At 41.3% G+C, this 11,078-nt stretch overlaps 1 protein-coding gene across 2 annotated transcripts; it reads right to left on the bottom strand.

Annotated features, from left to right (window-relative positions):
• Nucleotides 1-1,782: 1,782 nt before the first annotated feature.
• On the bottom strand, nucleotides 1,783-10,985 carry CZH5orf63 (chromosome Z C5orf63 homolog). 2 transcript variants are annotated; one of them, XM_085043107.1, is made up of 5 exons: nucleotides 10,841-10,985; nucleotides 9,097-9,227; nucleotides 5,823-5,937; nucleotides 2,818-2,874; nucleotides 1,783-2,017 (listed from the first exon to the last, which is right to left on the bottom strand). In XM_085043107.1, exons 3-5 carry the CDS (start codon nucleotides 5,934-5,936, stop codon nucleotides 1,838-1,840), a joined length of 351 nt encoding a protein of 116 aa, XP_084899233.1. In that variant the 5' UTR covers nucleotide 5,937; nucleotides 9,097-9,227; nucleotides 10,841-10,985; the 3' UTR covers nucleotides 1,783-1,837. The 2 variants fall into 2 exon arrangements, with proteins under 2 accessions (XP_084899233.1, XP_084899234.1); XM_085043108.1 differs by lacking the exon at nucleotides 10,841-10,985 and adding an exon at nucleotides 10,143-10,337.
• Nucleotides 10,986-11,078: the final 93 nt, after the last annotated feature.

The following is an 11,078-nucleotide window of genomic DNA, read 5'->3' as shown; positions in this document are numbered from 1 at the left end:
CTCACCCACAAAAGCTCTGCAAAAGACAAAAGCTGTTATGGAAATCCTGTTATCATCCACTTTGCAAAATAAAGGAGGAAAAGGATCTTGGCACTGGCTACAGAAGAAAATCTCCAGTCTGACAGAAAAAGTAACAAGGGATTAATCAACTCAAAAACTATTAGAAACTTTGCTTTTCACTTCTTTTTTTTCTTTCCCAAAACAGACCCTATTAAATATAAAACAAAGGTAAAATGCTCTCTGACAGCTCTGGCAGTCCCTGTATTTTGGGAAATGGGGTCAAGTCCACATGACCTCTGTTTTCCACACCTTTGAGATAATTCTGTCACATCTTAGGAGAGCACTTGGGCTGTGGTTGACAAGTGCTCTCTGCAGTTCTCTTATTACAAAACCCCAGTAAGGAAAAACCTGAGCCCTCTAAAACCATCTCAGATCACAGAAGAAAAGCAAGTGGAGCTTGCTGATACAGAGGTAATTCAGACCTTTTATTTAACAAAAACCCGTGGTACAGCTGGAGGTTTGTAGCATTGTAAACTGCAGAAAATACAGAAGTTTTTGTTTCTAGAGCCCTGTTCTGCTGCTAATGGTGATGAAAAACACTGTGGATCAATAATTTGGCTGAACTTACCTCAAGTTCTCTGCTATAAAAAAGGTCTCTCTCCTGGGAAATCCTGAGTAGTTTCAGACCCCAACCTGAGTGGACTCCAGCTGCTAAGATGGAATAAAGTTTTAATTTGTTACTTCTCACACCCCAAAAATTTTTCATCTTGGGGAATACATCAAACTGGACTGCAAATTATGTGTCAAATGCTAAAGACACTGCAGGATGAGCCCAGGAAGGAACAGCCCAATTTCACCACAGCAGACCAGCTGACTTATTAAACCATACCCCAAAACTTAGAGTCTGTAATGAATCCTACTGTATTTCAGTCTGCTGTTCCAGCTGGGAATTGTGTCTGGATTCTTCCCTCTATGAAGACACATCTGTCACATGAACCTGCTTAAATTCCCAGTGATGAGAAAAGACTGAATATCACTATGGTAGGAAGAACAGAAATGCAGCAGGTAGGGATTAGTGTCTTTTTTACAGAATCTATTAAGTAGATCAGAAATACCAGCAACTTTCTCCAGTCTATTACAGACTATTTAACTTGAAATAGTTGACTTTTCCTGAATCTGTCATTCTCTTTCTCCTGAAAGTACATTAAACTTGGGCATTCTGTCTCCTTCCCATGCCTACACTGCCAATGGTGCTCTAACATAACTGCAGTAATCCTTGATAAAATGGCATTCTTGCCACATGATAAATGGATTTGCAGTTGTGCTGCAGACAGAACTGAAATGTGAAAAATAAACTATTCAGCATTAGCTGTTAGCAACAGCTGTGTCAACCTGTGATGATCATTCTATAGATAAAATCCAGTGTGTGGTCTTTAACTGAGTGTCCTTTTAACTTGACAGTAAAATGCCCTCTTTTCCACTTCAAATCATTATTTAGGCTCCCAGACTTCTTCACCCACCTACAGGGAAATCAGTTTATCACAAATCAAATCAGAGCAGGGTAAAGAGAAAGAAAACAAAATCCTAGGAACAGCTTTGTCCCACCTGTCCCTTCTTCCCAGGCTCAGCTTCACTCTCAATTCTCTCTTCCTCCTTCCCTGGTGCAGCTGGGCTGGGTGATTAATACAAAACAGAACAAAAGCCACTCAAGTTTTTGGACTCTGATGCCATTTGTTAAAAGAAACTTAAGGCCAGATAATGTCTACTTTTTTTTTCCCCTATACAGTCCACAGTGCATTTCAATTTTCAGATCCACACCAGAGCAGCTGCATTTTCTTCACTGTTTTCCATCCCTTTGCAACTCCAGCTTCCCAAGTTGCTCCTCAAACTTCTGAATGTCCACTCGATGCTTCATTAGGAACTTCCCATTCAAGTGAAAAACAGGTATGTCATATTTGTATTTTTCATACCACGCTGAGTTCTCTGGAAGGGTAATGTCCACCTCCTGCAGAATAAACTGCAACAGAAAACAAATCCATCAGCTCCTACTGGACACTGAAAAACAACACCTGCTTGTCTTTTGACCAATGTTTTTGATTTGACCAATTTTCAGAAATGCAAGGCTGTTTTCTTGCAGCTTTTGGGTTTATTCTTGTAGAATATTCTTGTGTTGCAGGTAAGTGCTTGAGTTTTTGAGTACAAAATAGGTGTAGCCACAACCCTTGGCTGTGTGGCCACAAAGGTTTTCCCTCCCTAGCCCAGGATATTCTTGTTCCACTGGGCAGAACCTCTCCAGTGAGCAGCAAGCTCAAGAGACATGCAGCTGGGAACAAAACAGCTGCTCAGGCAGCAGAGGGCAACAGCTCCTAATGCTGCCATTAAAACTTCCATCTTTCAGCAGGGAGGTCAAAATCTGGCTGAAGAACAGCAAAAATTGCAATCACACATCGTTCAAATATTCAAAGCCCCACTTGGAGTACATCCTTCCCAAATTATATCATTACTTGTCTCATAAAAGTGGCAAACTCCTCCTTCAGGGAAGGCAAAAAAAATACTTACAAAAGCAGTGTTTTCCAGAACTACTGCAACATGGCATACACTAGTTTAGTTTGCCAATACTTATTTGAGTAGTGCTGTCACAAAATGCTTTAGGATAATGAGTTTTATGGAAATCAGTGCTGAAATTGTCTTGAAGAGGTCATCCATGAAAGAGTAACAGACGCAAATAAATCCAAGCAATTTTCTTTTTACAGAGGAAGAATGCTGATTAACTGCTCTTTTTACATAGAAAACATACACAATATTGCTATACATTACCCTTCCCTTGTAAGGCTCAAGAACTTCTTTTGCTTCATCACACAGAGGGCATGGTTTCTAAAGGAAAACATTCAGATGAGTTTAAAGCACACAGCAAAACACACAAGTTGTTTGTACTGTAAGGAAACACACAGAGACAGGAGCATTCATTACTGTAAATGTAGTTTTCCTTCCCTGTACCAAACACCCTGTCTTAGTGCTTTCTAAAACTTAATTTATCAGTGCAGCATGGATGAAAAAAAGAACTAAAAACTATCCAGCCACTGAATTTAATTATTCTTCATTTGCTACTCTATTTCTCAAATAGAATGAGCAATAATAATAATAAAATTAAGAAAAGGTCCTGCAGAGACCCCTTGTTTTGAATATTCAAAGCACTGCAGATACCACTCCTGCTAGAAGAGGAGTGAGAAAGCCACAAAATTAACTTCCAGCCTGTCTCAGATCAACATATTTGGCTCAGTCCAAGCAGGAAAAGAAGGTAATTTAAGATAATCTGGGTGGCTTTGCCTGGAAAAAATTAAGCAGAACCCTCCAAAGTGCAGAGCTGGAAGGAGAGTAACCTCCAGCAGGGAGAACTGCAAACTGCTGCAGTGCTTTGAGCTCTGATGGGGCCAAAGAAAACCTCACATTTTTGAAAACTCCCTGGTCTTTCACTTCAGCTGAACATCTGCCTCCTGCTGATCATCAATAATATGCAGGCTGTAAATAATAAAGCAACTCACACGAAGGGATGATGCTGCTTCAGTGTTTTCAACAGCAGAATTTGGTCTGTAATTCACATGGCAAAGTACATGGTGGTGACCACGATGGCTCTGTGCCACAAAACAGCTTGAACAGCTGGAAAAGACCTTCTTCTCCCACTGAAAAGTCTTCCTAGGGATTATTTAAATCTGAAACAGCTGCTTTTTAGCTCCTGCATGTGAGTTACTTTGGAGTAAACACTGCTTTTATTCACATCTAATGTAAGTTATCTTTCCCAGAAAGACAAATCCTTGGTGCTCTGAAGAACACACAGGATAAAATGCTGTGTTCTCCATGGTTCTGGCTGCTTTTGGAGGGGCTGGTCTGACAGATTTTGGTGGCTGAGAGGAATGACCCAGAATCCTGCACATCAGTTTTGTAACACACCAGGATCCTTCCAGTTAAAACAGGACATATTTGGCTCCCACAGGCCAGTGGAGATCTTTCTAAAATAAATGCATCTGACAAAATGGGCTAACTTTTAGGAAAAAATATGGTTTTACTCTCATGGCAAGCTTAGGCACTAGGTGGTACTGGTTTAACATCAAAAATGAACTATTTTAACATACAGTGAAATATTTTTTTAAAGTACATATATACTATTACGTCCTTTTCAGTAGAAGAGTGCAGCAGTGGGTTTTTGCCATCACTTGGTTTATATTAATTTGTAATTGGGCTGCCTGCATAAAGCTGTCTGGGACAACCTTCTCTCTGAGATGTGTAAGCAAAAGGGATTTCTACTCCACAGGCAGTGAAAAAAAACCCTTCCCAAAGTCACTGTCACTGCTTTTCTTTTGTGCTGGCACCAGCACCCAAACAGCTGTGCAGCAAACCTACACAGGAGAACTGATCTGAGGCAATAGCAACTTTGCAGGAAAAAAAAAAAAAGGTGTTTTTTTTAACCTGAAGCAGTTGTTGCACAAATGTTGGTGTTGTCATAAAAGGAATCTGCAAGGGGAAACTAATTTCGTGGTTTGCTGCAGAAGTCATAGCTCCCCTTTGCCTTCTCCTCCTCCTCTTTTCTCCTTATTAAAAATAAGAAGGAGGCAAAAAAGGGGTTATTTAGCATAAGCTAACCGTGTGGATTAATTTTTTTTATAGTCTGTGCTTTGCTTTGCAATTGCCAGTGAACATTTAAAGTTAGTAGTTAACATTTAAAGTTAAAAACACCTTCAACAAAAGGCCATTTTGGAGAACTGCTGGATATCTGCTATTAGAAAAATTGATTTCATACAGGGCCTTACTAGCTTGAAATTTTAATACACAGAGAGCTTTTTTCCCCAATTATTAACCCAAAGGTAAGAGCATTATTCCCTACCCTACCCCATTTGAATTATGAATGAGTTGAGGCTGAAAGGTGCAAGGGGAGAGAAAGCTGTAACTTCATAATTCTGATTATTAAATGGATGGCTAGCTATTATTTTTGACCTATTCATTTGTCACACAGTTTAAACACTCCTGTATGGCCAGCAAGGGAATGAACAAACATTGTGCAGGAGGAGGAAATTACTTTAATCACATTTTCAAAATCATATTTAGTCACCACACTGGTGACAGCACTCCCAGTGCTCTGCAGTTGTAGTTGCTCTCCTCATGAAGGCTACAACAACCACATGAATGCAGCAAAACCCACCCTGTAATATCCTTTATAAGTAATAATTGAAAACAATCCATGGGATGTCACAATTCACAAGTGACCCTTCCTGCTTATCACATCTGTTTTCTAAATATGACTAGGAATCCTACCTGTACTTTGCAAATCAATCAATTTGCCTGTTGCCAGTAAAGCAAAAAGAGGGTAAAACAAAATATACTTTTGTCCTCATGTGCTACCAACACTGTTTGGATGCATTTTACAGACTCACAGGAGGTGCTGAAATTAAACTTGAGTACAGGAAGAGTCCTGCTTTGACTTTTAATGCTTGTGCTTGGCTGATTATGAGTAACAATTCATCCCTGCCCTCCCCTTCCAGGGTGAAACACTGCCAGCTGGGCCAAATCTGCAACTAGCAAATGATCCATAGTGTCACTGAGGCACAACTGTGCTGAAATCTTTGTTGGTTGCTGATTCTGCAATGAGAGCAGGACTGTGCTGCAAAGCCTGGTGTGCAGAATAAATAAAACACCCACCAGTAAAACACCCAATACAGCCTTGAAGGGTGAGGAAAATGCAAGGAAAAGCCATTTAATCTGTGATTCCTGCATATCAAAGCTGATAAACACTCAGTCCTGCCCAGCTTAGCTGTGTAAACAGTTCTTACCTTGGTGAATAAAGTCAGCACTGGTTTATTTCTGCTGGCTGAGCTGAGTGGTCTCCCCAGGGGTGAGTGCCTCACTCGTGGCAGGGCTCTGCTCAGGAAACAAAGCACCATCATCCTGTTCAGGCAAAAATAAAATGTTGTTTTGTGCCAAGTTGCAGCTCGTGAAATTTAATGTCAGGATAAATGCGATGCTCCCGTCGTGGCTCTGAAATACACACAACCAAAATGTTCTCCCAGGGTTTTTACACTCATGTAATAATTTTTGCTCTTAGGATTTTTATCAACACATCCATCAGGGAGATGGTTTGCTATGTGGCAGGCCAGAAACATTGTGCAGCTCAAACTCCAGCAGTTCCATTTAAAAAAAAACAAAGCAAACAAAAAAGAGCCACAACAAAACACCTGTTTTCTTGTTGAAATGCCTCTTTTAAATTCCCAAACACAAATGCTGACATAAATGCTGTTCCAACTCCACAGATGCCAGCTGGAATTAGATATTTAAAAATGCAAAGTGCTGTGCTTTGAACCTCTGTAATCTTGCTGCAGTGTTTGACACATCCCACTTACCCGAATTATTCCATCAAGAAACTAATCTGTACCTAATCAGAATATTAATATAATGCATTCTGCAGTGACTAAAAAGCTGCAGCCAAGACAATTTAACTTGTTAATATTAAAAGCATTCACACTGCCCCGAGTGCTTCCTGCAACAGCAAATTGATTGATGGGTTTGTGATTCTTCTGAGAGAGTTTAAATAAGTTCAGGGTTACTGAAGGGTGCCATGCTGGAGTCTTGAAGTCACCTATTCATGACAACATCAATACTAAGAGTTATTAATGCTATTATTACTCCTAACTTTTGTCTTAATGTGATCTTTACAAGGCATTTTAGGACTGAGGGACAAAAAACACCAGAAGCCAAAGGTGGTCTGCATGGTGATTATCAGCAGACATGACAGCTGATTTGAGAATTTACACTGAAAAAATGGAATCAAATCCCTTTTACTCAAAGCCAAGCTGCTTCTGCTCAGTTTCACGCCTGACTTTCCTGTAGTTCTGTTAACATTGTGTATGAACACAATGAAATATCACAATTTTAAACAGCTGAAGAGTGAGCAGGACCACACTGCAACTGGTCACTGCAACAAAAATTTTACATTTTAGGTAAAATTCAGTAGAAAAGAGCTCAGTGCATTTGCTGGATCTCTCAGTACTAACATTACAAGGCTTTTTTTTTTTTTTTTTTAAGAGACAGTTTAGCCAGCATAACCACTAAGCAAGAACACTGCAGTGGACTCTGAACTGCTGCATTTCCAAGACACAAACACAAGAAAAATCAAAAGGGTGACAGACAGGGCACTGCTCCACCAATCTCCTGCAGAGCCAAAGGACAGCAGAGATTAGTAAGAGTCAGCTGCAGGGGCACAGCAGTAAATTTCCTGTCCCTGAGCAGTGACTGGCACAGCACACACTGCCAAAGGTCACAGTCCTTGGCAGCTCCTGAGTTTCTTTCACTCAGCCAGGTGCAAATAGAACTGCCTGGGATTTTACCTGCTATATGTAAGAAAAAGCTTGTAAGCTTTTGGAAAAATGCAGATCTGGGTGACAGTAAGAGCCTCAGTCAGGTGGAGAAATTTTTAAATCCACAATAAATAGATCTCCAGAATGGATGCAGTTTTGGCATAAAATATTTGCAGCATGTTGGCCTGTTCATATGCAAGATAAAAATGGACAAAAATTTAAAAAAAAAAAAAATCTGCATTCTGACAAGTTTTTTAAGAATGCTTCTGCTGCCAGCCTAGCAAGCCTTCCAAACAAGGAAGATGCTCTCAAAATGTTGTCTTGTGGATAGCAGAATGAATAAAGCCCAGATTTCCACAGATCACATTCTCCCTTCCACACACATATGTGCATAAAACAACTCCAGTTCAGTCCTATATATTCCCTTTTTGATCACTCCACGCTCTGCTGTCCTGAGGAAAACTCCTTCTAAAACATCAGCTAAAGGGGAATGAACAAAACCATATCAGCACCTAGGCTTTGAGAGCTCACAGAAAGAAATCAGCCAGCAGTGCCTTAACTTCCTCACCAATTTTACATAATTACAAGCAATTCTATCTTTGGAGCTCAGCAGCAAAACTTCATTGACCAGCACTGCTACTGAAGAAAGAATCTGCTGAATGGCCCAGCATAAAACTGGCTGGATGTTTTTATAAACAACCTCAAGAAAACAGAGTATTTATTCACCTCAGCAGGATGACACCAAGGTGGCACTGAAATGCTAATTACAAAAAGACTGGGAGGGTTAATCCTGATTTATAAAATCTCCACCCAGGCCACAGTCACACTCTGCTCTTCCATCAGCACAAAGAGGACTGAGATGGAGCCCTGGGGGAAGGCAAGGCACTGTCAGATGGCATCGAGTTCCCAGAAAATAATAATTCCCAGAAAATACAGCCTGACTGCCCCAGCAGCAGCAGCAGCATTAGGAAAGTAAGCAGCCAGACTTGCTGAATTTAATCCAGACTGAAGCACAGAGCAGCTTTGGTTTCACAGGACTGCAGCCAGGGTTCTGCCCCTGCAGAAATATGGTTTTAATCAGCATAATTTACTAATCTTGCTGTACTGGAGTAAGTAAGAAAAAGTCATCGGTGAAACCAAATAGCTGGCTGACCTACAGGATTCAGATCCTGCTCACATCCATACTCTGTATTTCATTAGGAGGACACTAAAATGCACAAAACCTCCCTTATAATTATTCTGGATCTCTCTCTGGACTAGCCCCAGTTATAAAGATTTGTTTGAGGAAAAAAAAATGAATATATAAATGCCAAGAGGGCTGCTTGCAAACTTGAGAGCTTACCTTCCCCTACACTACAGTGCTACAGAACAGTTTAACAAATTATTTTTTTGAGTCTGGACTCTCTTTTGCAAAGCTAAGCTGCCCTCAATTCCTGTTAATAGAATTTCCATCACCCAATAAATCCTCATCTGCTGGAAAAGTAAGTTGTGACACTAAAACTATCCATTATTTAGATAATTATCTGCATAAACCTTTTCTTAGCATCAATCAGGGAAAAGACAAGCACGGATGACTTTTTCTCCTCCAGGTATTTACTTCCAAGCAGCAGCTGAAAGAGAATGAGGGAAGCAAGTAGGTGCAAATATCAGAATGCAGGCATTTAAAACACCTGTCTCCTGTTGTCCCATATTCAAAACCAGCTATGGTCCTCACGGAAACTAAACTTCTGGCAGTCTGTGTTTGATTACTTACCAAGAAACTGCTGAACAGGGAAATAAGTGCCACAGCCACAGACCAAGGAGGCCATGCAAGTGGGGACAGCAAATCCTGCAGCTCTGGAGATCCCCAAACAGCTTTTATGCCACCAGATGTGCAGAGGAGGTCTGCAAAAATACAAGAAAATAATTTTGAACATGCACATAACTCTGGAAGTCTTGCAGGGAGAGTCAGGTTCCTGCAACAACTCAAAATTCAAAGGTATCATCAGTAATAGTAGCTGTGTCTGTGGGGGGATGTTGTGCATCAATCAATGCATGTTTCCATGCATTTTCTCCTCCAAAGTACAGTAACCTGGGGCAAATAACACAAATCCCAACACATTTCCATCAGTAATCCCTCCAGGAGTGTGCACCCCAGAGTCTGGTCCAGGGTCACACTCCAAATTTCAGATAATTTACATGACATCCAACAGGTTGCTGTAATGGCCTGTTGTGAATACCATACAGAACTTGCACAAACAACAGACTGTGACCACAAACTTTGTAAGAGAGTTTAAAAGATAATAATAGTAGTAGTATAATATATATCATACATATAACACAGTATATATTTTATGTATAATCATATTTCATATTAATAACTTAGATGTTACACACTACATAGCATTATCATATTAATAAATGTATCAACAATGTTAAAACATTAAGGTCTTGCTAGCATAAATACGTATTATAATTCATATAGAACCAATAGAAGGGGGTATTATATCACTAACACCTAGTACTACTTTGGTGTATTGTACTGATAATTATATTAATGATACTGTGTATTATGTGATATATTATGTGCACAATGATACTGTATATTGTGATATATAATGTATATATTTTAGGTATATGTATAACACATATTTTATGTATATACATATATATATGTAAAAATACATTGTAATATATGTTATAAATATATATACAATAATACACACATATAAAATACACATTTGTCTATATATATTTATATATAGAAATATATATATATATAAAATATATATAATGCCATAGAAATAGTATAGTAAGTACTTTAAACATCACTATTTGGAAACTTTTCCGCTAAACAATCCAAGGACCGGCGGTGACCCCAGCAGGGTACAGTGTATCCAGAGACCTCCTCGTTTTCCCCTGCAAGGAGCCAGCCCGGCTGGTGATGCCAACACTTCCAAACTTGGAATAACACCTTCCGCAGGGACCACGAGCCGGGAGCAGCATCCCAGAGGAGGCAAATCCCGGGAGGGGGGAGCAGCATCCCAGGGGAGAAGCATCCCGGGGGCAGCCGCATCCCGGGGGACCCAAATTCCGGGGGAAACACCATCCCGAGGAGCCAAATCCCGGGGAAACTGCATCCCGGAGGAGGCAAGTCTCGGGGGAAAAGCATCCCGGAGGAGCCAAGTCCCGGGGGAGCAGCATCCCGGGGAAACAGCATCCCGGAGGAGCCAAATTCCGGAGCAGCACCATCCCCGGGACGCCAAATCCCGGGGGGAGCATCATCCCCGAGGACCCAAATCCCTGGGGAGCAGCACCCCGGAGCAGGCAAATCCCGGGGTGAGCCGCATCCCGAGGGATCCAAATCCCGGGGAAACAGCATCCCGGGAGGGGGCCGAAACCCCGAGGAGCCAAATCCTGGGGGCAGCACCATCCCGAGGAGCCCAATCCCGGGGAGCCAAGCCTGGCGGAGCCTTACCCCGGGATTTGGGTTCCGCTCGGCTCCTCTCCGGTCCCACCTGCGCTCCGGCGAACGCGGCGCGGGCGGAGCCGGGCAGGAGCACCGGCTGTGACGTGCCCGGCACGGGAAGGAAGCGACAGAGAAGCTCTCCCGGGGGGCAAAGGGGCGGCCGAGGCCCGCCAGAGAGAGAGGAAGTGAAATAATATAGCAATAGTAATAGTAATAGTAATAGTAACAGCAACAACAGCAGCAATAATAACAATATAACAATATTAATAATAACAATAGTGACAATA

The sequence above is a fragment of the Lichenostomus cassidix genome, chromosome Z (genome assembly GCF_008360975.1).
Source record: "Lichenostomus cassidix isolate B80296 chromosome Z, HeHo_3.0, whole genome shotgun sequence".
Classification (NCBI taxonomy): domain Eukaryota; kingdom Metazoa; phylum Chordata; class Aves; order Passeriformes; family Meliphagidae; genus Lichenostomus; species Lichenostomus cassidix.
This window is presented reverse-complemented; position numbering and strand designations above follow the sequence as displayed.

What these genes read in the sequence shown, in the direction of transcription:
- CZH5orf63 (XM_085043107.1), bottom strand. Translation starts at nt 5,936, where the DNA reads ATGATGGTGCTTTGTTTCCTGAGCAGAGCCCTGCCACGAGTGAGGCAC. An exon ending in TGCTGACTTTATTCACCAAG is followed by an intron (nt 2,875 to 5,822) that starts GTAAGAACTGTT and finishes GTTTTCCTTTAG; the next exon opens with AAACCATGCCCTCTGTGTGA. An exon ending in TTGAGCCTTACAAGGGAAGG is followed by an intron (nt 2,018 to 2,817) that starts GTAATGTATAGC and finishes TTTCTGTTGCAG; the next exon opens with TTTATTCTGCAGGAGGTGGA.